Source organism: Xiphophorus couchianus, chromosome 18, assembly GCF_001444195.1.
Source record: "Xiphophorus couchianus chromosome 18, X_couchianus-1.0, whole genome shotgun sequence".
NCBI lineage: Eukaryota > Metazoa > Chordata > Actinopteri > Cyprinodontiformes > Poeciliidae > Xiphophorus > Xiphophorus couchianus.
In genome coordinates this window covers 29,789,499-29,816,965 of record NC_040245.1, presented here as the reverse complement: position 1 = coordinate 29,816,965, position 27,467 = coordinate 29,789,499, and the positions used below count along the sequence as shown (strand labels likewise).

General features: G+C 38.2%; 2 protein-coding genes across 2 annotated transcripts; one reads left to right on the top strand and one right to left on the bottom strand.

The window, feature by feature from the left end:
* Nucleotides 1-2,316: 2,316 nt before the first annotated feature.
* Nucleotides 2,317-14,394, top strand: kcnj13 (potassium inwardly rectifying channel subfamily J member 13). Its single transcript, XM_028044633.1, has 3 exons — nucleotides 2,317-2,574; nucleotides 5,118-5,674; nucleotides 10,609-14,394. Exons 2-3 carry the CDS (start codon nucleotides 5,158-5,160, stop codon nucleotides 11,181-11,183), a joined length of 1,092 nt encoding a protein of 363 aa, XP_027900434.1. The 5' UTR covers nucleotides 2,317-2,574; nucleotides 5,118-5,157; the 3' UTR covers nucleotides 11,184-14,394.
* A 3,715-nt stretch (nucleotides 14,395-18,109) lies between these two features.
* efhd1 (EF-hand domain family, member D1) lies at nucleotides 18,110-25,490 on the bottom strand. Its single transcript, XM_028044895.1, has 4 exons — nucleotides 25,134-25,490; nucleotides 22,255-22,402; nucleotides 21,094-21,228; nucleotides 18,110-20,173 (listed from the first exon to the last, which is right to left on the bottom strand). Exons 1-4 carry the CDS (start codon nucleotides 25,415-25,417, stop codon nucleotides 20,039-20,041), a joined length of 702 nt encoding a protein of 233 aa, XP_027900696.1. The 5' UTR covers nucleotides 25,418-25,490; the 3' UTR covers nucleotides 18,110-20,038.
* Nucleotides 25,491-27,467: the final 1,977 nt, after the last annotated feature.

Below are 27,467 nucleotides of genomic sequence, written 5' to 3'. Positions count from 1 at the left end.
CAGTGTTTTAGTTTCCCCAACTTTGAATGTTCGTTGATCATCAACACTCAGTTTTTTAAAACCCCAATCTTGTTCAGTTATGTTGGAACATCCATCTGGATCAATTATTAGTTTGTCCTGAAATGTCAACTTGTTTTGTTCACCACAGGCCCACAAGCAAAAAGCCTGGAAGGTGAAGAAAACCATGAATAAATGCTTCTCAAGCGTCTCTCTTCCTGCTTTTTTTATTTTATTTTTTGGTACCTCCCTCCCTCCTGGCACAGTGAACATCCACCCATCAATGTCCTGACCTGCAGCGACATTTCATTTTCCTTCTGGATTAATAAAGTTTTTTTTTTTTACCTCAACTGAATTGAGCATTTTTTCTGTTTTGGAATATACACGGCATAGTTGTTGAAAGTAAATCTTAAAACTATCATATCTAACTCTTCTTGTCAGTCATTGGATACAGTCATTTACATACTTTTCTGTTTCTCTTTCAGACTGGAAAAATCTCAGGGTTTGCTTGGAGTCTATCCTGGTAAACCAGCTCCTTGGTCTACGCTTTGCTTCGTCCAGAGGATCTGGGCTTTCAGCTGCTGAGAAACGATTGCTTCCTGGTGGTGTGGACTGTGTTGAAGTTTAAAATTTTATCCAATCGCTAACATTTGCCCGTGGCATGTGTAATGTGCCAGTTTGACACTATGAAGCTTTCAGGATATTTCCTGGGCTGTACACAACTGTTCTCCACTGCAAAGTGAAAAGTGCTGACCCGAGAGAACCAGCTGCTATGATAATTTCATATTTTTAGGTGTGACCAACACGGACCGAATGTCCTTGTTCAGTTTCACTGCTGCCGTTTCTAAAACTACAGCTAGACTGCAATTCTAAAACAGAGCAGAAAATCAATGTCTCCATTCACAAATTCTCCTTCTGTTCACTGACTGGCCCAGGTGAAATTCTAACAGAGGAATCCAAGATAATGGGAGAAAGCCCAGACTGAGCTGTGACGTGAGATTTGAATCGAGTGGAATATTGTAGCAAGGCTAGGCTGCTTGAAGTCCATTCTTGGCATCTATAGAGGAGGCTGTAATGAATAAAGATGAATTCTTTCTTCATCTTGTGGACCTGTTTTTATTTTCTACATTAAATACAGAACAAATCAACTTAAACACAGTGTATTTCCCAGTTTTATCGTTACTATTTTTAAGGTCTTCCTGAAGAGATGCTACTCTTTACTTTTAATTTATGTCCATCCTGAGTCAATGTCTCAACGAAAATGTTATTATAAGTCTATAGTGACAATAAAGATACCAGTTACAAGATATGGTTTTCATTCTTTACAAAGCAAAATTTTATATTTCTTAAAAACATAATCTTAGTTGCTTTATTATGGCAGCAAGAAATGGTCAGTTCAGTTAATCTAACTGTATGTGGATATTTGTGTTTGTGCCTAAACTTCACAAGGAAAATAAACACATGCATTAAACGACAGTTGGTCACAAACTGCACGCGTTGTCATCCAAACCTTAAGACTTGCTAACTTTACAAGAAATCAAATAGTAACAAACTAATACTGAAGTATTAACTTTTATAAAATTCAATTAATGGCGGACAAACCAACAAAGTTTGTTGCAATTTGATCAACAGAAAAGACTACAGAGATTTTAAAGTTGACCATAATTAATTAAAGTAGATCTTCAACAAAGCGAAGCTCAACTTTGGTTTGTTGAAGAGACAAACAATCTTCTGAGTAAAGAAAGCTGTTCTGATGTTCAAGGGTCAAAGAGCAGTGTTGACATTTTGACAATTATCTGCTGCTTGCTATCAAGAAGGAAGGCCTCAATGATTTCTTGGTTAATATGTAACTTATTTGACTATTACACAGTCGTGTAGTAATGTTGTCAGTTTTTAATGATAATTAAAGTCTTCGGCACAATGAAATGATTTTAAATTCTTGTCTCATATCTAAGAGATTACAAGACGAGACAAGAAGAAGACAAGAAAAAATCTCCTGCAAGATACCCCCCCAAAAATCCTCCTAAGATCCCGTTACTCCTGTTCTCAGTTCTAACAATCTTAACATCTGTGTTCATGTTTTCCTTAATACTCCAGATAACATCAGAAATCAATGAAGCAGTACATGGATGCATGTACACACAAACGGTTAAAAGTTCCAGTTTGTCACAACAATAGTTATCGGACTGAATGAACTGTGACAAGGTGTTGATCACTCCACCCCCAACAAACAGCCCCTTTCAAATCCCTCTCTATCTGCTATCTTCCGGGAATACTAATAGGCTCCCTGCAGAGTAATGTGACCATTTGAATCCCCCTGGCCCTGGAGCTCAACTCTGCACCTCACAGTGGAGTAAAGAGCAGCACGCTCAGTCACACTCAGAGTCAACCTCAGTGGAGAGAAATTTCCCCCCACCCCACTTTTTCTGTTGGACTCCTTTTGAGATTTTGAACCCCCATTTTTCCAAGGAATCGGTGGCGCTCTCTGAATGAGCCGCAGTCCTGAGTCTGCTTCACAGAGCCAGTCTAAGGGGAACAGGTCAAAGGGCTCCAGGTTGGCCCTGAGTGCAGCTCTAGGTGAGTACAAGCCCCAGCATGATGCTGACCTGAGGTGAGGTTCTGATACCTGGATAAAAAGGGGCAACAATTGGTGATCTAATCATGGGGATTGATTACAGCTGAAGAGTTTTCTTCAGGAGCAACACAGGGAAAGTTTGTGTGTGTTTTATCATTGTTATAAAAGGCTGTAAAGAAAGATGTTTTCAGCTTAGTCTTTTTTATTTTTAGCTAAAACTATTTGTGGGAATCAGAGTTGGTAATCGACCAACAGACCGAAAACAAGTTCAAATATTAAATGAGTTTGGATTATCACACGTCTGATGTTGCAGTTCAGCCATGCTGTGAAGTGATGAAGTTAAAAATGTAGAAAACAGTGGCAGCTGATCACACATTACATAAACCTCTGCACGAGCCCAAGGTAATGAGCACCATGTCTCTGATGTGCTGCTTCACGCAATCAGAAATAACTTCACCTGCAAAAACACTGTAATGATACAGTCACATGAAACACAGAGTATGTTTCTGCTGGCAGACATTTATTTTTTATAAAAGCTAAAGATTAGTTAGTTTTGTTATATCAAAGTGATATTGTTCTTTTGTTGTCATGGTGCTCAATCCATGGTGCAATCATTAAAAAAAAAAACATGCAGGAGCCTCCAGGAATCTGTAGTGAATCAGTTTACATTTTAATAATCATGCATGTGTGTGATTACAATTGTATGAAAAAATGTAAGTTGTGTTTTATAGGATACACAGTATAATTGCAGATTTGAAGATGTCTGCTCTCTTAAGGTCAGAGTTCATGGTTGAACAATAAGAAAGGTAATCAGATCAGAACCACTGCTTATCAAAAAGAACTCAAAGGAACATCTCACCTTTACCAAAGAGTTCCTAATGATATTCATGACATATAGAAAAGTATTCTGTTGACCGATTAGATTACAGTGGGATGTGTTGGGTCCCGTTGTGGGTACTGGAACATCCACCCCAAAATAATCAGCATTTCCTTAAAACAACACCATCATTTCAGTCCAGGAAACACTGCAGAGATCCTCCAGGAAGTCTTTTATCCCACATGATGATCTGTTTTATTGATGGAACCTTGAATTCTGCTCTTTACCAGAAAACCTTGTCAGGAGAATATTCTGCCATCCTAACCTGAAGCATATGTAGGTTATGCAGCCATACAATGAGGAGGATGATCAGGGCTGTCCGTCATGTTCTTGATTTTGTAAAGAATTCTTCTGTGTGCCATCATTCTCTGGAGTTTAATATGACTTTAATATTCCTTCATTCTTGAAAATCTATCAAATGTGGCTGAACTGAAAGCAGTTCTGCAAAGTAGAGGGGTACAGAGTTCCTCCCCAGTCTAAAACATTCACTGCCATCCCACATGTTTGGACTGGAGGCATCATCAGTTATTAGGTTATTAGAAAAATTACAATTAAAATAAAAAAATAGGTTATTAATTATTAAGTTATTAGAAAACCAGGCTGGTTTCCTTAGCTTTAGACATTTAATAAATCACGTCATCATTTGAAAAGTGTGTTCTCATATATTTGAAAATATAATTAATGATCTGAATCATGTAAGTCTGATCAACAAGTAGTCTAGAATCACATCCTGACATCCCGTATGCAAAACTGAGAACGACGCTAATACTATGCTAATATCCTCGTCCCCTCATATCTGGTTCCATCAGAACTGTCTCAGTTTGAGTGGGCTTGAAACGGAGACATGTGACAATCTTGCTGAGAATTATCCAACTATTGTTTTTATTTCTGGGAAGAGTACATTTTCCAACCAAATCAACTCCAGACCCAACCTAAATGCTGAAGCATGGCGACACAAGTTTTAACTTTGAAGAGTAGAGAAAGCACAAAGCCTGACATTGAAGAGTAGTTTTATTCATGGAATGGAGAGATTTGTTATTTGTGAAGAGTCATACAGCCATGCAGGGAAAGCTCCCTGCAAGACACATTCCTACTCTGCATGTCACTGTGTTGCTCAGACTGATTCCCAGCTGAGAGCCGCTCTAATCTCCTGGCAACAATATTGACATAGAAATAGAAACTCTGCAGAATGCAGAAGTCTAGCTGTCAGACTGTCAGGACTGCCGGCACATACATCCCATACAGCTGCTTAAATTAAACATGACTGTTCTGTACATTCAACCTAATTTTGAGAATCTGTTTTACATGAAAACTAGGACCCTAAAATCAACTGATTTCAACATGTCTACAACCGATTCCATGGCTAGACCTGTCAAAAAGAAGCTCAAGAACAAAACGTCTCGTATTTGAATATTTAATAAAAATGTAAAAATGTCCGTGTTTAGTAGTTTTATTATTTTTTGCACTTTCAGTTCGCACCCTATTCACAAACTATGATTACAATCATATTTATTAATAACGGACAGCACTCTCTGGAACAGCGCCAGAGGCTGAACGTCAGAACCATAAAGAAAGATTCAGTGTTGCTGCTGATCAGTCACATGAACGAACATGAATGTCAAAGTTTAAAAATTGTATTACTAACATTAATTTTTTTTTTTCTTTCAGGGTCAATTTCATTTGCCCTGTTTGAGATCTGCCTGCAACCATGACAACCAAAACCAACAGTAGCGTTCTGGCTGGCAAAGTATCCTCCTACCCCCTGTTGTCTTCTCCTGCTCGTCAACGTCTAGTCACCAAAGATGGACACTGTACGCTTAATGCCCCTGCCTGCCCCTCAGACTCGTGGCGCAGGAGCTGGGGCAGAGTCTGGCTGCTGGCGCTGCAGGATTTGTGGGGACTATTGGTGAGTCTGCGCTGGAGATGGGTACTCCTCGCCTTCTGTGCATCCTTCATTGCCCACTGGCTGTTGTTTGCCTGCTTGTGGTACTTGCTGGCCCATCTCAATGGAGACCTTGCTGTGAAAAATCATGATGACCCCCCACAGGATCACGTGGTTTGCGTGAAACATATTACAAGTTTCACTGCTGCCTTCTCCTTCTCTCTTGAGACCCAGCTGACCATTGGCTATGGCACCATGTTCCCCAGTGGAGACTGTCCCAGTGCTATAGCACTGCTGGCTGTGCAGATGCTGCTGGGGCTTATGCTGGAGGCCTTCATCACAGGTACAAATTCTGACCAAAGCATGAGAGAACACTATGCTAGACGTAGTAAACATATCTGCAGTGAGGCTGTGCTCAGGAATTAGGCATAATGTAATACTGACAAAGAACTACAGAATTATAAAGAACAGATTCAACAAAATGTAATGAATGTAGGAAATTAAATTTGATCTTTAAAGGTTCGAAAACATCATGTGAATTAATTATCTGTGCTTTAATGAGAGTAGAGCATATATTTTCTCTTCTTTTATAAATACCATCTGATACTTGCAGTGTTTAAATTCTTACAGAACAGACTACTGTGTGTCTCATTTCACAAAATATTACAATCAGTCACAAAGCAAGTATTGGATATAGTTCTTCATTTAAAGAGTATATTTTTAATCAGACATGTATTTAATTATTTTTTGTGCAACTGATTTGGTTTTGATGACAGTCGGAGTGAGACAGTATGCTTCAATAATTGGCTACATGGTCCTTAATGAGTCACAGTAAATAATAAGGTATGGACTTAAGGAAGTAACATATGAGACAAATGTTTGTTTCTCAAATAACAAAATGTGAATGAACAAAAAAGAACAAGTTAAAATAAAAATGGTTGCGACCCTGGAAGGATAAGAAGGTGTAGACAATGAATGTATGGGTGGATAGTGTCAACCCTAAGAGTGAAAACAACCATACCACTCAGACAAACATACATAGTTGTTATTTAGAGATGGCAGTAAACCAGGCAGTCATGCTTCTGGACGGTGAGGCATCCAGAGTACCCAGAGTGAACCCATGCATGCAGAGGGAGAATCTGCAGACTCCACACAGAAAGACCCAGCACAGGAGAATGAGCAACATTAATTCAACACTAAAAGTCCGTTTCCACACTGAGCCAGTGAACACGTGGTCCCACCCTGTACAGTGTTAAAGTTACACTGATGTCAGTGTTACTCTAATTTTATTCTAATTAGAGTTAAAATGACTTATAGAATAAAAGTTGACTAACACTCACAATTGTTAATATACATTTATTCTATGGAGAGAAATAACACCTGCAGAGTTATTCAAAAAGGATACTTTTAGTTTTTGACTGTTATTTTAATTAATATCCAATAGTGTGAGACCTCTATAGCACTGTTAATGAAATGTAACGCTATGCTCAGCATTAATCTCTGTTAATTCAGTGTCCAAAAACTAATAATTAGATACTGTTTTACCATAAACCTGTTCAACATTTGCATTTATTGAAATCAATAATAATGTAAAATATTTAAATAATTCTCAGATATACCACTAAGACTTAATATAAAACTTTTAAGGTAAAACAAGTATTTGTAAATCATGACGAATTTATCTGAAAATCTTTAACCAGTTCTGTTTTGGTTTTTTTAAACAAAAATTCACATCATTAGTACCATTTGTTACAAAGAACAATTGTTCTTATTTTATTCAAACAATATTAATTTTGTTTGTTGTAGAAAGTTAAAAACATAAATGTTCTTAGAAGGCCAAGTAAACATTTTTGCCACAAAGTACACAAAAGGTTTTCAAATTAGACCTCTGGGTTGACAGTGAGCAATTAGGAGAATCTTTGCTTATGTTCTCGATCAAATTCTGTAGAGCCAGGCAATTTTTTAACATGGAGAAATTTTTTTAAATACATAACAATTGTCAGATAACAGACTTGTCCTTTGTTTGCACCAAAGCATCATTTTACCATAGTAACATGTTGCTGTTTTATTTAAATGAACGCATTTGAAAATCACAGCATTTAAAAGTAGAAGGCAGAAATATGTCAGATTATGTTAAAGACCACAAATTTGTTTCTAAAAAATGATGACTGACAAATAAGTGTAAAAAAAAAAAAATCTAGATATTGACACTTGATTCTAAAAGTATGAAACTTTCAATATGAAAATATATTAAGTAATATAGAAGAATATCAAGATAGTATCAAAATCAAAATGTATAAAACCATAAAATGGTGTTTATGTTCTTGGGCAAACTTGGTGCTTGTTAACTGTATAAATGGTGGATTTGATGGCATCATTACGGTCCTGGATGCTTGTTCCACTCCAAGTATGAAAATAACGAAAAGGGAAAAAAAGTTAGATTACAACATTTCTGCTGAAAGTTAAATGCTTCAAGCTTTCCCTGTCAATGCAGCTAATCAACAGTCTGGACACAGGCACAAGAATACATGGCAATAAAAGGAAGAAAAATTGTTTTCAAACAGAATCCATTTCATGTATGAAATGGATTCAAGAAACAAGAAACAGAGAAAAAGTGGAGAAAGGGAACAGATGATAGTTTTTGCAAAAAATACGCAGCATAAACCTTTCAGCCTGGGATGCAGAAACCTTGCCAGATCTTTTTCAGCCTCGGCAGGAAGGAGCAATCAGGCTGAGCAGGAGAATGGCGGAAGTAAGATCACCGTTCCAGAACAGAAACAACACAAGATATGAGAATAAAAAGATTTTAAAAACTTGCAACTACAAGAATGCTAACAGTCGGTGCCACAGCGATGTCCAATTGACTTCTACGCCCCTTGGCATTTCACATCTGTCATGTGTAATGCATATTTTTGACAAAAAATAAGTTCTGCTTGAAGAACTATGTTAGAGAGATAAATCTTTATTGTCATTGTCACAAGAACAACGAAATTCAAAAGGTGCCATCAGTCGGTGCACATGCCCAAAAACAAAAAATAACTGTCTCACAATTCACACACAACACAAGAATCAACAAACTTTACTTTACTTTAATATGCTGCTTTGACTAGAAAATCTGGAAAAAAAAAATTAAATTGAGGAACCTTACTGTGATTTCTCAGGCACAGCGAAGACGTTGAAAATGGCGCTGAGAAAATTCTGCTCAGTCTGGCAGGAGGTGAAAGGGGCGGAGCTCTTCGGAGTCAACATAAAAAGGCATTTTACTCTCGCTGCTGTTGAATTGACTCTCACAGAGTTCACATGCTCTGACATGCTGATTTACACTTGGGATTTTACTGTGTACTTTTCCTGCTGCTCTTTAACCCTCCCGTAGTCCTACGATGGGTGAAGTGGACCCTGTGTGAGCTTTGGGTCCTGTATCTAGTCCTGGCGAAGACGCAGGACTACATACAGGTTTCGGGAAGTGACGGTCTGATGGGACACCCCCATCACTTCCCCATTGTCCGACCAGGACATCTGCCTCACTCTCACTATGAATTGAGCCAGGAATGGAGGAGGGTTAAATCTCTATCTGCTCATACAGTCAGGAAGCCAGGCAGAGAGATGTTGAAGTTGGGTATATGATCCATAAATCCTCAAGAAATCATCAAAATATTCTCAGAAAATCATGTATAGATGTTGTATAATATTATTTTATTTTCATAATAAAAGTATAAAATTGTCAACTAATATTTTTATGATGCCAACTTAAATGTATTAAAATGAATTAAAAATCTACATGAATAAATTATTAGAATATTTTATCATTTATTCTATATTATCGAAATAAAGAACAATATCAAGGTTTTGCCATGTCAAAAGATTCATCGCTATAATATAATAGCTAACCTCCATTTAACACTATCTAGACAATAAATTATTTAAAAATCTCTTATTCATCAGAGAGTTACCATATATTCTCAGATAGGCATACATGTGGAATTCTATTATTATATTTCTATATCCCTAGCTTAAATAAACAACTGTCCCCCACAGCAAAGAGAGAAGTGCTGAGCCGAATGACGTGTTTACCAGCCACCAAAGATTCTCTGGCAAAGATTAAATTGTGTTAATCTTTATCTTTATATTGCTCCGGCGTTAATAGTTCAATATTTGGAAGCACGGCCAACATGGACTGAATGACTTTGTTCACTTTCTCCACTGCCATTCCAAAACTACGTCTATAAACAGGCTACAATTCTAAAAGAGTGCAGGGTTACACTTATTCAGAGAAATAAAGGTCAATGGGAGGAAAAAGAAAGAGAAATCCCAAAGGGAGCACTGGAGGGAGATGAGAATTGAGTAGAATTGCAAAGTCTAGCACAATTCATAAACCATAAATCATAATCTGCCCACATCACATGGTTAGCTGCTCGCCCAATCCTACAGTATAAGCCTATGGAGGAGTTAACAGAAATAGGTTTTGCATATTATTGTGATGTGTTTTAGGATGTTATTAGATATTCCTTTTTTTCTCTCAATAACTTGCCATTGTAAACTGTAATGCTGATATAGCTCATGTCCTTTAGGTATAAACCACCTGTTCACATGTGCTGATGTGACAAACACCATTAGATCTATTTGAAGATGGTTGGGATGATGGAGGACTATCTTCAAACTACACTGTGCATTTGGGATGTTTGAGATGTTCTCGAGTTCATAACATAATATTGTTGGCCAAATCTTACCAACTGCAAGCTCAAACAACTCCAAACTTAGGCTTGTTATTATGTTACTCCAGCAAAATAAAAAACTGTTTAATTATTGGTTTTGTTTTGGATTCGACCCTCCTAGTTATTCTGACAAAGGAATGCAGATATAGAGGAGTTTCTGTTCGGATGCATATTTCTTCATCGCTTTTTGAGCAACCAAAAACAAAACAATATTAATCAATTAATTTGCCCTCTTAAAAGACATAGACTGCTGGAGATTAACATTTGAACATACGTAATCAAGAAGCCAATGAAAATGTGAAAAAATGTAATTCATCTTGTAGCTGTGAGCCTCATGATGGATGGGCTGCATTCCAACTTGTTTGGCTTCCTAATCAGATTTAAGCAACAGTTCTTTAATCTTCCATGAGACAATACTGTGTGGCCGAGTGCCAGATCTCCCAACTGCACAGTTACATTTTATTTAATTTAAAGACAAATCATTTGTTTAGACGTGCATGGTTTTGCAGTTGATGTGAAAGATTTCATGTAACATTATGACACTATCCTGACGTATCATTTTCAGGTGCATTTGTAGCCAAGATTGCTCGTCCTCAGAAGAGAGCAGGAGCCATCGAGTTCAGTCCACAGGCAGTAGTGGGCCAACACCAGGGCCAGACCTGCCTCATGATACGAGTCACTAATCTTATTCAGCGACCTCTGGTGGACGTGAAGGTGAGTGCAGTTCTCTATGAGGAACAGGAAGGCCAGGCTCTGTACCAGATCTCACTGGACTTCCACTTGGACCATTTAGGCCAACAGCCATGCCCCTTCTTTATTTTCCCGCTTACTTTTTACCACCGACTAGACCGCCAGAGCCCTCTCTACCCTGCTCTTTGCGAAGGCACATCCAAACACTTTGAGCTGGTCGTTTTCCTAACAGCATTGCAAGAGGGAACTGGTGACTCCTGCCAGAAGAAAACCTCTTACTTACGCCAAGAAATTCAGTTTGACCGGCGATTTCTACCTGCCTTGGGGCTGGATGCTCGGGGGAGGTACTTGGTGAGCAAAGAGCACTTTGACACCGCCCACTCCAAGGAGCCTTTGAACAAAGATTGTGTGGTACAAATCAATGGTGATGACACTGACAGGATGGAGTAAACATGACAAACAGAAGCTCCGACTTGGACAGCAGGAGGGGTTCTTTGCACATGGATATTTTGGTCAGGAGATTCCAGCTAACTTTATTTTCTGACATGTAAAATACTGTCAGAAACAGGTGGTCCTCTTGGTTCCCATCACTAGTTCCACCTGTGCATTTCAATTTGAAGTCTGTGCAGCCTCTGCCTTTTTTCCTTACCTGATTTACTTGGGTCACAGTTTGTCCAAACTGTGTTTAGATGCAAATAAAGAAGGTGCAGCAGAAGAATAAAATATTGTCTGAAGTCGCAGACAATAAAATGCCTTAATTTAGATTGGACATGTTAATGCCACATGGGTCACATATTACATGTTTCACATTTTCATCATCTGTTCTGACTTGAATAAGATACAGCCTTTAACAAAATCATTGAACTGCTTTTGGATATGTTCACCAGTGTTAATAACAGCTGTTACCGGTTCAAATATATTCACAATGAGACATTGTTCTATTGAGATTTAAATACTTTAAAGATAAATAGAATATTTGTGGAAATAAATCTTTGTAGCTTTCACAGAGTTCCTGAAGGAAAACATAATCCCTCTTCCAGACGCATTAAGAGAAGTGAGACACATCTCCAACGTGGCATGCAAAATAAGAATTCATAGTGAAGAAGAAGCAAGACGACGGGAATTAGTAAAAAAAGAAGCCAGTATAGACACTATAGCTACATGTGATGGCTGACATGTCACACAGGCAGAGGGCACTGCAGGATCTGAATCAAGTTGGTGTGAAGTTGGCCCCTCTCCTACCTCAAATTAAACAATATTAGTGCACAATGCCGGAGCTGGTTTGTGCAGCACATTGTTCTTGTTTGTGTCACCAGGAGGCAGGCAGAAATGTGAAGGGGGCGTCATTACACGGATATATTATGCTCCATGGTATTTATTAACATTGTTGACTTGTGTTTTCTTCATGGGATTGAGGTAAACTGTGCCCAACCCAGCAACAACAAAAACATATAAATGTATAAGACCCTGATGATTAAAGATGCTTTTCATCCAAGATCGAACAACCAACAGCATAACATTTATCTACTTGGATGGTCACTATGTTATACATAGTGACCATTTTACTCTACTATATTTATTACACACACACACGTATTTTGTATATATACTATACTATACTAAACTATATATATATACTGTATGTACTATATATAGTATAGTATATATTAACATCTTGGATATTGCAACTAATAAGCAATTTTCCTTGGAGATCAATAACGTATATTCTGTTCTATTTTATTATATTTAAAGATAGAACAAATTTTCCAGAGGTCATCATAGGTCAACAAGCCAGTCCACATTCACAAAATCAAAAGAAATATGGTGTCAATCATCTGAGCTCTGTTCATGTTGGTTAGTGCAGCTAAAATATTTTAGCAGTTAACTGACACCCAATTTACTTATTTTTGTAAATTTGGTGAAGGCTGGTTGACCTGCGATGACCTCTGGAAACATTTAGTAATATCTTTAACATGATTGTGGCACAAACAAAATGTTTTGGTGCATCAACGTTGCACAAACGTTTGACACCAATTTCGTTTAATTTGAAGAAGTTGGGGGGCAACGTCACCATGGTAGCAAGACGCAAAATTGTGCGAAGATGTAAAGATATTTATTCATTTCTGCAATTCTTCAGGTCAAATTATCTGACAGGTCAAAGTCAGAAAAACTGAGAAAGAATGGGGTGTTTTTTTTTCTAAGCAACCATCCATTTATTAGTTTCTTTCCTGTTTTTCTGAACAACTGCAGATTTAAAAAACTTTGGAGACGTTTAGAATCATCACAGATAAATATATTTTGAGCTGTATATTAAATGCATTTCTTGTATCCTCAGATTTTAGTAGACTGTAAAGTATTTTCATGTATAATGTGTGTCCACAAAAATTCTATCTAAAACTAAGCTAAGCACATGGGTCTCTGCAGAAGATTTCTTAATTAGCATTAAGTGCAGTTAAATAATATTTTAAAAAAACAAACATTTGTTGGGCTGTCGTGATTTCTAAGCATGTATTTGCAGGTTTGGATCTGTAGGAATTTCAGGTCATCTAACTCCCATTGTTCACATAGTTACTTCCAAATAATTACTGCATAAATACCCTGAGTATGTTTCTGATCATTTTGTCAAGTTTTAATGTTCTTGAGCATTAGTGTGAACTATCAAGCCTCAAAATCAGGCAAGGTATTCACTTCAAATGTCACAAACACAAGTCAGCTTTAAGCATAACATCACCACACCCATGTCTAAAGTGAGGTTTCTAACATATGAGTGACCTTCATAATTACTAATAGACAGTTAATGATTTATTTGTATATGATTGATTTTAGCAGGTTATTGTCTAAAATTATACAAAGAAAAATATTTTGTATTACACTGAATTTTTCTAATGTTTTTGGAGATTTAGCCTTGAAAATAAGCATAGTATGTTAAAGTTGTAGTACGTAACTTATACATATTTGTTGAAACTCTGCATATTGCGACAATATGATATGAGACAAATAATCTGAAAAAAGCTTCTCTGCTTTCTCCCAGTGCTAACTAGAAACAACCAATCAGAGCCTGGAGGAGGGTCTTAGTGCTGTCAATCACTCTACATGCTGCGCTGCTTACCACTCCCTCGCTCTCTGCTAAGCTACAGTTTCTTCCTGATAGCAGAGCCTGCTGTGAATGCTCATACTAGTTAGCATGGCCACTGATGACGGCAGATAAAAAGTTTTTCTGTAACGCAAAGTTGTTTCTCCACTATTAGTACATTGTGCAGTGTACACAAGGGTGATTGACAGCACTAAGACACTCCTCCCAGATCTGATTGTTTGTTGTTTTTGATCAGGAGAGATGCATTAAGCCAGGTGGTAATAGTAGCTCAGGGGGGAGGTGCAGGAGCTATATCTTATGCTATTTATCTCATATTTTACTTTCATAACATAATGAAAGTTTTAGCAAATATGCAAAAACATATTTTATGAAAGTTACAAATTGCAGTTTTACAGTAAATTCCTTTATAATAAATGTTGTATTTACATTATTTGATTACAATCAGATCATTTTTTTCTATATTGTTTTCAAAGAGATCATTTAGACGCGTGTAAACATCATTGAACCTCATGCTTTAGTGACTTTATACACTGACTATAATGGGAAATAAACTTTTTTTTAAACAAACCCAGAAATGACAAATGCTGATTCTTTTGACCTCTGTGTCTTCATTCTGTGTTGATTCAACATACTAGTGAGGAGAACAATTTCACTTCATAACAGTGCTGCTGTTTGACTAGTTCATTACACACATATTATAAGTTTGAAGTGAAGCTTTTTAAGCTTTGCTATTAATAAGTGTATTCAGTTTATTTAACGGACTACACAACAGATACTAACAGATATTAAAGAAAAGAAGGATCCAAATCCAGACACCACTGACAAGGATCAGAATTCACTGGCAACCAAAATCTACAGCGACCCCCAGGAGGCAGAAGAGGGGAGCAGGGGACCCAAGAGGAGTTTCATTTCAGGTTGATTTGTGTGTTGTTGTTTTTTGAGGATTTCATGTTTTGTTTGTTTGTTTTTCATTGTTTTATTTCAGTTTCTCTGTGTGTGTGGGAGTGTGTGTGTGGTGTGGCGTGTGTGGGAGTGTGTGGGCGTGTGTGTGTGTATTTTAATGTCAGATCAGTGATTCTTGAGAAGAGGGACAAAACAGGTCCTAAGGATAAAGCACAACATTTGAATAAAATATACACAAAATATAAATTTTTTCAAATATCTGACAAAACTAACCTGGGCCATGTGAGCACAACAATGTCTGTTTTCCTGGTGTTTGCTGAATATTTTTATTTTAAACATTGTAGTAGGTGGATGGTGTCTTTAACATCCCTTGTCCTGGGGCAGAACTCAATACATTATAATAGTTTAAAACCATTTAAAAATACTAAGATAATATATTATGACAATGAAGTACAGTATAAGTATTCAAATAAATAATTATGAAAGTATCAATAAATTTAATTTAAAAATAATTTTTATATATTTTCTAACTACATTGAAATTTGTCCCAAATTTTTGTCAACACCGTCAGATAAAAAGAATGTTAAAAAAAAAATCAGGCATTATTGGGGGGCATCAGAATTTCTGAGGACCCCATGACCTCTTCTTTTCTCTTCCTTTGCTAAGAGGGCCAGGCAGCTCTGGTTAGCTTATGCTGTTCTTTAGTTTTTTCTTCTGTTTTATTCCCAAGTTGCTCATCACAACCATGATGTGTCAACACCATAACTGACAATTTACAAAACTTTGATGAAGTTTTGGCTTCAAGCAGTGTAACACTAGAAATAACTAACAACAGCTGGTCCACATCCTCAGGACCCCCCGGGATCAGTACCTCCAGTGGGTGCACGGTGCTGGACTGCAGGCCTTTCCTCGAGATTTGTTTTGTGAAATAAATGCGTAATTTTAGTATAGTGTAAAGATTTGATGGACCAGATGAGCTACAATATGGCCTCCTTCAGAATAACATCATATAAATTGAGGTAGTTTGGCATTTTGTCAACTCCATCAGAGTTTTTAACTGACATTGTGACTCTTTCAGTGATAGTGTTGACAAATCTCATTTAAGTGTGCAGTTAATTCATTTTAATGTCTTTTACATAAATGGAATTACGTCACATGTATCAAGTATTTCTTTTTACTCTCTGAAGGTGGTTTGTTACCACCTTCAGTTCTGTGTCAACTCTGTCATACACTGTCTCCGTCACATGGACTTTATGTTGTTTTTTGTTTTAAATATTTCTTTTTTTTCCTGAGAAGCATTTGTCTGTAAAACTGAGTAAAAATATCACTAATAGGGTCATTAAAAAATAATTGTATATTTCTTTTTGTCAGATGGCGATGACAAAGTTCTGGGTCAGGTCCATTAAAATTGTAATTTTCAAAAAAAAAAATTTTGCAACTGGGGGCCTGCACCTTAGCATCTTTACATTCCCAAAACATTATTTGTCATATTTGTATACATAAGCTTGAGGAATAATTTTTTAAAATTTGGGAAAAATTTAAACCCATTTAGCCCCACTTCTCAAGAATCACCGAGGATGTCTTGCATCCTCAGTTTAGATTCAACTCTTGGTTGGAGTCAGTTTCAAAAAAATGTACAAGTGTCCAGTTAAAACAGGAGACAAACTGTGCTGTGCTGGAGACCTCTGCTGGAGCCAGCTGCTCACTGTCCAAGGAGGCCAGTGCTCAGATAAGCACTGGCCAAACGTGTCAAGTTGTGTCTAACTGGCTAGACATGTTTGATGTGAAAAATGTGTTTCCATTGCAGTTTTGCAAAACACACAACTTTTGATATGGCAGAAAAACCACCTCATCCTGGAGCAAAAACGTTATTGTTTTTTCGTTGTTTTTAAATCAAGAAACATGTTTGCTTTTCTTAATTGCTGTGTCTCCATTAACTAATTTACTTTAGTCGCTCTAATTTGTGAAATCTTATGGTGAATTGAAACAGTGCCAGTGTTTGTTTGGTCTGCTTCTTGAACTAAACCCCATCTGAGTTAAGGAAACTCCAATCACGTGTTTTACAGTGAACCACTGGAAGGGATGCATCGTTTTTCAGTAGGTCGTCCTGTGATGTTAGTGAAGTGGAGATGGTTGAATAAATGTGTCACGATGCACCAGTGTGCATTAAAAGTCATAACAGTCTCATTAAATATTTTTATTACCAGTACTAATAATATTATTAGTAATATTTTATTACTCCATAAGCATATAAAGTATTTGTCTTAAAGATAAATTCTTATCAGGGAGGCTAAACTGCAAACAGTGCAAGAAAAAGAGATTTTGAAAATGTTCTACTTGTGGAAAACGTAATATTACAATTACAAAATGTTTGAAACAGGCATCAACTTTCTGCTTATTGCATTTAGACAAGAACAATGATTTTGTTGAATTGTAACATGAAGGTATTCCTGTCTTGATAAGAACTGTAAACACAGTACTGTATGGAAAGGATTCACAGATTGTATCCTTTCAATTTGTGTTTTCAAATTGAAAGGATACACAGGTTGATTCACATCAAGCCTGTGTGTGTGTGGGCGTGTGTGTGTGTGTGCATGTGTAGAAAAATTGATTTCAGTGAGCTCTAGTTATGATGTTGATGCTCTGTTCTAGTTAATGAACTCTGGAGTGAAAATAGTCTCAAAATATCTTTGCGTGTGTAATACTGGATTTGTAAACCTAAAAATAAAATAAACCTTCTCCTTTACATACAAATGTTGAATAAGTACGCACAAGTCACCTGGCACACACACACAAAACTGCATTTACGCACAGATCCGGTTACGAGTGCACGACTATTTTTGAGACTCATTTCACGCTTCGGGAGCTCCCACATTTGTGTGTAGATGGTGCGTTTACATGCTAGTAGAAAGCTGGGTCATCTGAGTTTTGCTCTGGGTCTAGTATTTTTATCCTCTAAACGTTTCTCACTGTGCTTGTGCTGAAGAGGCAAATACGTTAGTTCGGTGGAAAACGGTCAATTTTAGCACTTCCTTATAATATCCCAAAATTATTTATAGACATATTGTGCAGTTTGAGCGGTACAGGAGACTAAGTGGTCTGGAGAAACGACCACTGGGTGGCGGAATGGTTCCAGGAAGCAAGGCGCAGCGTCCCGGTGGTCTGCCCTCTGAAGTAAGTAGAAGCTAAACCTGCAGGCTTTGCTCTCCGATTATAATGAGACATGGTGATTATAAATAATTTCAGATTACGTTTTATATGTCTGGTATTTTGATACTCTGTCCTCCTCGTATGTTTTATATGTTAGGTCATGAACTCCTCTAATGCATAACAGAACGACTGGTTCTCTATGATGGATCATATAAATGCAATTCTCCAATAACGATTTAAAGTTTCCTTTATTAAAGTTAAAATGTTTCATTCCACACAGGGTAGAACATATTCTTTACAATTGCCTAAAAATATATTTCACTTACCACTTTATTATTTGGCATCATATAACTCTGATAAATCAAACAAAGAAGAAGATTTTAACCTTAAAAAAAAAGAAACACCTTTACACAATGAGTACTGGAAAAGTTACATTAAACATTGTATCAGTTTGGAATTGTTACACGTTGCTATGGACACACTACAGTTAATACTAGAACCTCGCAGCTCTTGTCTGTGGAATTGAAATGGAATTTATTTTCAGCAGATTGTGACGTCATGGCAACAAATACACAGGTAATAACAGCTGCATCCCACTTCAGGAAGGTCATGCTTTCTGCTAGCTCAATGTCACCAAGCACAAGACAAAATAGAATTCCTCAATCATCTATAATCTGAAGCATCGACTGTGACAAAAGGTCAAAGACTCCTTCCTATTGGCTGAAAACAAATCATGCAGAAATCTAGCTTTTCATTGCAGCGGTACACCAATGAGCCGGACTTCCAACCACATCTAGACTGGGTGAGTCCGAAGATTACTCCAACCCCAACAATTACTTTTAGTTCCACCAAGCATTTTCTAAATTGTGCAACAAATGCTGAATGTGCTTTTAAAAATGAAACCTGTGATCACTAGTCCACTGTGACAGACTGCTTCTCAGAACTTATTTACGTCTTTAATCTTTTACGTCATCAGGTGATGACGACTCCGAATATCGCATGACCTTCATGCCTATAGTCACAGCCTCGTTCATACATACCCAAAAAATAGAAATACGTGTTTTCAAATTGTAAGGATACACAGGTTGATTCACATTAAGCCTAAAACTAACAAACCCTGTAATTCTGTACCTGTTTAGCACAGCAGGGACACAGCATAACCCTGGGTTAGCTCCTCAGTATAACTGAAATAATGTCTGAAAATGCAGTCTACTGTTCACATTGCTTTAGGTGCACAAAATGCATGAGATGTGTGTTGAGGGAATCCACTATGTGGGATACAAACCACAAGTCTTAGAGCCTGAATGATCAACTTTGTGCTAGGATTTAGTCATTTCAAGCAAACTCTGCGATAAAGGAGGTCAAAGTTTCAAACACCTTCTGTGGAATTAAACATCACTTTTAGTAAAAGTAGCGTAGCGTCATCAACACCTGTGATGTTCTGACAGGTGAAATCAGTTCTAATGAATGCAAAGAAAATCCCTCACAGTAAAAAGATGGGAGTTTTTATATATCGCCAGATCATTGCCAAACGCATTTTGTTAATTCTCTCAGAGAAATACTGGAAGCCAACAAACACAGGAGCGGTTTGTTCAAAAACATACACTCCCAATGTGGTGTTAGCGCTTCGTTAACTTACTTTTAACACTCTTCTCTTTTTTTTGTAGGAAATGTTAAGGTAGGGAAATTCACACTAAAATTAGGAACGTGTTTAGGGTAAACAACATCAGGTGACACAAACCCTGAAAAAACTGGAATGTTAAACATATTTCACAAGCAGCACACAGTGTAGAAAGAATGAATAAAAATGATTCAGAGTTCCCTCAGGCTGAAATCTTCCAACAAATTCACAGAAATGCAGCGTTAGCCATTCAGATTTACAGAAGCTTAAAAGATATCAGGAATCATCGTACGCATCCGAAGCTATGGTTCCGCATGTTAGGGTTTTGTTGAATAGCTGCAGAAACTATGTAAGAGTGGCCTGTGATTTCACAGGAAATTTAGTTTCAAATATGTTAGCGTGAAATGCGTTTATTCAACTTTCCTTTCGGATTTTAAACCTTATTGTTCTGAGTTATGTTGCTTCTTACAGTGTGAGTGGAGTGGTGAGCTCGTTTTAAATTTCAACATGGATTTGCTTGAGGTCAAGCCGCAGCGGTCATGAGTAGAAGGCAGACTGCAGCTGCTTGAAGGCAGCTTGCCGCTCCTTCTTCTCCACCTCCTGCTTCTTGCGTTCTTCTTTTTCTTCTCGAATCTCAGCTTCAAACTTGCTGCTCTGGGACAGAGCCTGAACCTGAAAACACACAAGGGCAAAAGGCCGTCAGGCACACACCTGTCTATATCAGGCCCCACAGCAGACAGTGCAGGTCAACAGAGGGACTTTGAATTGATCGGTAAAGGCAGACGGACGCCTGTCTATGTAATCGTCTGAATTCATCACAGCTGGACTCCGTTCAAGCTATAGGAACATCTCCAGGATGATCAGTGGAAACCGTTTAATATCACGTCAATTAGTTTTGTTAATTTCTTGGTTAATAAATTAACAAAAATCTCAAGAACTTGTTTTCCACGTCGTCATAATAAGTAGAATTTTGAGGAAAGAGATCAATTTAATACAATTTGGAAAAAGAACATAACGTAGAAAAAGTGAAGTGCTGCGAATATTTACAGCATGAACTATAATATCTCTGCTAAATAAAGAGCTTATCACTACAGGGTAGAGGGTAATTATAGTTTCAGAAGAACATGACCATAGACCTTTTCATGGAAATCGGCCAATTATGATTGACGGCTGATCGATTGGTGGTTGATCGATTGGTGGCTGATCGATTGGTGGCTGATCGATTGGTGGTTGATCGATTGGCACACCACCAAAGGAAACGCTTCCCAGTCTCACAGGATTGCCTTCTCGGTACAATAATTCAATCTAATATGGAGCCTTTTCTCACTCATTCACACACATATCCAACCACACATATACACACACACAAAGTCTTATACATGTTCATATGTTGTTCCCGTTTTACCTAGAAACTATGTTGCTAAGTATAAGAGGATGTCAAATTAAACTGTAGACAGCTTTACAGTAAGAGAATTTATAGACCGATTTATTCTTATCAAATATGTGGATTACTTATCAATGTCTGAAAAAATAGTTCTTAATGACATGGTGGTCTGGTTAACTTCATGGAATAGAACAAGCTATTAGCATACCTTGGCCTCAAAGAAGTCTTTGGCCCCCATGACCCCTTCAGTGGAGACGTTGATCTCAGACAGCCTGGCCAGAGCCATCAAGCCGCTCTCCTCCTGCAGCTCTCCGGCCGCAGCTCTACGGAAGATCAGCAAGAACTGCAAACGGAAACAACCAAACTCGTTCAACAGCTCGTTTGTGTTTGTGTAGACATGATGCGGGTACCGTGCCGACATGTCAGCCTGTACCTGGACTACAATGCTTCAGGCTCAGGCCAGCATGAATGGATAACGCCCATGAAAACATAGCAGCCAAAGTCACAGAGGGCTTGACAAGGAGGAAGTCTTTTTTTGTTTTTTCATTTTAGATACAGAATCAGATATAGCACAAAAACAAACGACAAACACATGATCAAACTTCTGCAATATAAATGGATTATGAGAACCTACAGTATGTAACACGTGTTAGGCTTCATTATATGTCCCATATTATATGTATTCCAGGTACTTGCACAAAATGTTTCTTTGAAAAAGGAACTCTTCTCTGTTGTCTGTGGAAGCGTCTTAAAACCCAGAGATTTTGGAAGGATGTTATCAGGAGTCTTCCTGAATTGTTTAAGATGAAAGAGGTTAAACTCTATGTACTTGGAATATACCCAATGGAATTCAAACAATCGGAGAAAAAGACTAAATTGATCGATTTTAGACGTCTTCAAGCCAGGAGATCTGTTGCATTCTGCAGGAGGAGCATGGACAAAATGCCTCTGCAGTGGCTCATTCTGTCATGTCACCGGCAGCACAGCAGTGACTGTCCTGCTGTGAGTCTGTATCAATCAAGCTGGTGCAATATCACGGCAGACGTAGGAATAATTCTCATTTTTCTGTCTTTAAATTAGATGGCATTCTACTTTTTTTCTAGTTTTTAGGGTTCATAATGGTACTCACAGGTTATACTGTGACAGTCTCATACTGGCCCACAGCTTGCTCCACCAGTGGAACTACCAAGTAATCCACAGTCACCACTTCTCCTTTTTTCAGGATGTTGTACTGCCTCCGCTCAAACATGTATCCTACTATAGTTCTGACCTTTATACACATTAGCGCTGCTGCAAATACTCAATGACTATCTCAATATTCAGTACACAAGCACAGGCCACGCTCATTTCATCATCACCTCCCTCTCACCTCTCTGAAGCTCAATTTGCCGTCAAAATCTTCATCCACTTCCTTGATCATGTTCTTCAGGCCCAAATGAGTCTGCGGAGCTCCCAACTTCTCCATCAGTATCTTCAGCTCCATCAGGTCGATGAAGCCATCTTTCCCCGTGTCAAACCTGAAAACAGTGAAAAGGCAGCCGAGGTCAGGGGAAGGTAAAGCCGCAGCGAACGCAGCTTGAGTCAAAGCATTTCAGTTTAAGTCTTAAAGCTAAAGTCTGAATGACTGAGCAGCAACAGGAGCTCAGGAAGAACTGAGCCACACCAACAGATCCAGCCTCACGACCAACAGCTACTGTGGCTTTAAATGAGCTTCGGCTAATACAGTGGAAACCAGAAGTTTACATACACCAAGTACAAAGACTCATTATTTTTTTCCACTGTCTGAAGTTCAGATCTATTTTAGATCAGTTACAATGACTAAATTATTATTATTGCTGTTAAATTATTTAGTAAATTATTGCCAAATGCCACAATAATGAGAGAAATAAAGTTAGTGCTTTATTTATTAATGTCTTCAAAATTAGAGGTTTACATACAGAATTATTACTATTTCTTTAAACAATGACAGGAAATCCAGATGATGTCATGAAGACCAAAGTCATACACGTTTGTATTTCTACCCATATTAGGACGTTTTCATTTTAATTACTGCATTCATGTCTAAGAGATATTTCCTAAAGTCTAACCAACACCAGTCTAGTTCTAACCCTAACCCTAGCCCTAGCCCTAACCCTATCAGTAACCAGAACCTAATTCACACCATGCCTCTAAAGCGAACACTAAGCATTAGGACTGGGCTTTGGTTCCCCGCCAGGTATAAAAAACACTGTGATTATTACTGAATTTCTGATTCAGTTAGAGAAACAAGTAGTGTCATACTACTTCAGGGAAAACTAACTACAGACCCTAGTTTTTAAAGAATTTCTGTTAGCCTTTTTTTTCTGACAGGTTTTGTGCAAATGGAAATTCTAATTGGGGCTGACAAAGCAATGTGTACAAAAGGCACACTTTGACAAGCCCCTTTTAGATTTCTCCAGACATTTTCTAGTTCTTTCTACAAATTGTTCAAAACAGAAGAAATAGAAATGTCGCAAGTACACTTTTTTTAATCAACTCATGTTTTAAGTTTTAATGTCAACTTGAACTGGATTTCTTCACCAACATGTATGTGACCTAAACTTTTCACTGATGAGCCATATATGGTTCGGTGAACATTCTCTGAAAGGCAACTGCATTTCTCAACAAGTTCTCACACGCTCTTTATGTCTCTGATTTCCAAATACACAACAGACGGCCTCATAGGAACTGGTTCACAGCAACATGCTGTCAATACGCTTATACATGGTTAGGAAAGCAACTGTATTCTGACCATAAAAGCATGATATTCTGAATATGAACAGTTATATGATAACCCAACCTCCCTACATAAAATCAATTGGACAGCTGACAGAGGCTCCTTCTCTGTGCACACAGCAGTGTGTGTTCCACAATCACGGTCTTTGACCAGACCAGAAAAACAAAAGGACAGAAACACAAAATGAAAAGCTGCTTGATGAAACATACAGAGTGGCAGAAATGACTAATAAGAGTTACAACATTTAAAAGGAAGTCTAAAAGCAGAAATAGAACAGCTCTTCTGCTAAGCTGAGTGAATAAATAACTAAACCTGCAATTTGATATGAAATCAGGTGAATTATCAGTGAGTCACATCAGAACAGAAGGAAGTAAGCTCTCAATAGGTGTCACTTTAGCAAACTGCTTTATGAACCAGGATGGTCAGAAGTGACATATGTGTTCTTTTAAAAGGGGAAGAAGGTATTATGTATTTACCAAGCACATACCATTTTCTAGCAATCAAGTAACTATGTTACCTTCAGTTAATAGCAAAAATAATAAATTTGACTTTGCAACATACGAGCTTGAAATTGAGCTCTCTCTCTCTCTCTCTCTCTCATACCTTTTCAACAATGCTTCTCTAGCTGTTCGTTACAGTTTAGGAGAGCTGTAGTTTTGTGATGATCTCAGCAGACGCCCAGTTGACTCCAGGTGTTTGCTAATTGCTGCTGCTAGTCTGGAGGAGCCTCCTGGACGCCTCCATGGTGAGGTGTTCCGGCACGTCCCACCGGGAGGAGGGGAAGACCCAGGATACGCTGGAGGGACTATGTCTCCCGGCTGGCCTGGGAACGCCTCGGGATTCCCCCGGAGGAGCTGGAACAAGTGGCTGGGCAGAGGGAAGTCTGGGCCTCCCTGAAGCTGCTAACCCCACGACCCGACCCCAGGTAAGCGGAAGAAAATGGATGGATGGATAGTCTAGAGGAGTTGTGTGGCTGAGGAAGGGCGCTTTGTGAAGCACCATATTTAATTACACTACAAACAACAACACACACACTTATTGAGCCCTGACCCCACAACGGCAAAAATATTCATATTGTTTAATATAAAACACATATAGCACCTTCCCTCATGTATCTCAAACAAGTAAACCAACAAATCAAACCAGAAGAGCAACAACATAACCGTAATATAGATTAATATGTCTTCAAATACCACAACCTTCAGTAAATGTGCTTGCCCAGATTGGATGTTCAGTTAGTAAGGAATCACATATTTTTATGTTATATGAAGGGGGGCGATCCATACGAAAACTCCTACTTTCCAATTAAACATGGATGTTTAGCGACCCTAGCGGGGAGCAGGAGGAGATGAGCGGGCCTGCAGTGCGTCACTCTGAACGAGATGAATCACGATCCATCAGTACTGCACACTCATTAGGCTGCAAAGACCGTAAACACCACGGAGCGTCTAGCTGGCATCAAACATGGAAAAGCACTCAACATTAATTCTCACCGTTTGAACATCGCCTCCATGTCTTTAATTTGCTTGCGAGAGAACTCTTTAAACTCAGTGTAAGGGTTAAAAACACGACTCGCCCGAGAAGGAGCATTTCCGTCGTTAATGTCCAGCCTGCGGTTCAGTTTCGTCGCCAGCTCGGACGGTGTATCTCCACAGCCATGTTCGGGTTCCTCGGATTGGACCGGAACCGGACTCTGTTCGGTCTCGGGCCTCTCCTCGGCCTCTTCCGCAGCAGCCAGTCGCGACTGCAACTTCTTAGCAAGCTCTTCAGATGCCATGCTAAAGGTTTAACGTCTCTCACAGAAACAGTCAATTAAAATGGAGTCAGACAGTTTTCAGCCCTGGACTGCGCGCGCTGCTTCCTGTAGGACTTCACAATAAGAGGCTCGTGATGTCTAGTAATCTAGTTTTACTTACGCGTGTTTAAATATCACTCATAAACTTTCCATTTTGCAACTCCAAGGAGCCAAACAAAACCTATTTTATATGTAATAAGCATGTGTTCATTATTCAAAGGACTACAACTACAATAACCCAGAAAGTACTTTAGCTGTGTGTCCATAGCAAATTCATACCCGCGGTGTGACTCCAGAGGGCGCTGTTGAGAGGCTAGACTGAAGTAAAGATGCTATTCTATCAGCTGGGAATTAAAACCAAGCCTCAGCCCAGTGTTGAAAGCACCGTCCCCTGCAGCTTTCAAAATTTCTCAATCCTGATAAAACTATAAGGACTGATTTTATGTTAACATGCAGCAGGCTGGGTCGTTCATATGGCATTGTGCCACAGTTGTACTTTTCCTTTGTAACACACTTTGGTGAAAAAAGGGTGAAGTGGAAATGAAGTCATGAATCATTGGTGTGAAAGTCAAAGTCAAGTCCAAAGTTTTTTATGATTTCATTAAGTCAACTGAGAATCACTAAACAGTACTAAACAGAATGAAGTCTGCAGAGGTAAACACCTGACAGGGAACAGCACCATCACTAAAGCGTCTATAAAAACACTGAACTGGTGCCTGGAAGAAACCTAAACATTCAGCAATGATCTGAAATGGAAATAATAAACTTGAGGAATAAAACTTAAATTACCCAAAACAATCAAGTCTTTCTCAGAGGCATGAGGCTTATACCTTAGCCTTGATAAATGTGAGCACATACCAACATAAACATAAACCTCATAACCTCATTTGGGCGCCCTAAGCACTCACCCCCAGTAATTCAGGAATTTTTTGTGCTTTTTTTCTTTTTTTTTTAGTGATGGAACTTTGAGGCTCACAAGGAAAAGTTGGACTGAAATGAAATAAAATAAGAATTGTCAAAAATAAATGAATAATTAAAAATTTGTTTACTTATTCATTTGTCCATTCATCCATTTTCTAACACCCTTGTCCCTTGTGGGGTCAGGAGGGGCTGGTGTCTATCTCCAGCTAACGCTCCGGGCGAGAGGCGGGGTCATCCTGACAGGTCACCAGTCTGTCACAGGGCAACACAGAGACAGACAGGACAAACAACCATGCACACACACACACACACACACACACCCGCACACACACACACACACACACACACACACACACAGACACACACACACACCTAGGGAGAATTTAGAGATCAATGAACCTGACAGTCATGTTGTTGGACTGTGGGAGGAAGCCAGAGTACCTGGAGAAAACCCACCATGCATAGGGAGAACATGCAAACTCCAAGCAGAAAGACCCCGAGCCGGGAATCGAACCCAGGGAATCTGGCTGCAAGGCAACAGTTCTACCTGTTTATTTATTCTTTGAAATTATTTTGTTTATTTAAGAAGTTGCTTCTCCAGATATTTATTGGTGTATTAAGTTCTGTTGCATGACCCTTTTGATTCATATACAGTGTTTCATGAGTAATGTTGCTATCTCTAATGTATGTTGTATATACATATACGTATATAATATATACAAATTAAAAAAAGACATTTCATGTTAAAACCATCTGGGGGGGGAAAGGATTTATGGTTTTATAAAGATTCTGATGTAAAATGTTAGTGTTCAAGATTACTATATTTGAAGAATACAGTTGTAAAAATGTAATAACAATATCTAAAAATATATATATCAAAGTCATTCAGTTTAATAATTTCTAATTTGACTGCCTGTCCAAATATGTTTTCTTTTTCAAATGACTCTCTTAGATATAGTGACTTTAATAAAATACATTTCTCTAACCTCCTGCTGAGATATATTTTCATTATACGATATAAACTTTATTTTGACTGTATTATATGTGCCACTTCTATTGCTAATAAAGTTTTGCAGAAAAAAAAAACCCCACTCTAAAACCTCTTCCTGTT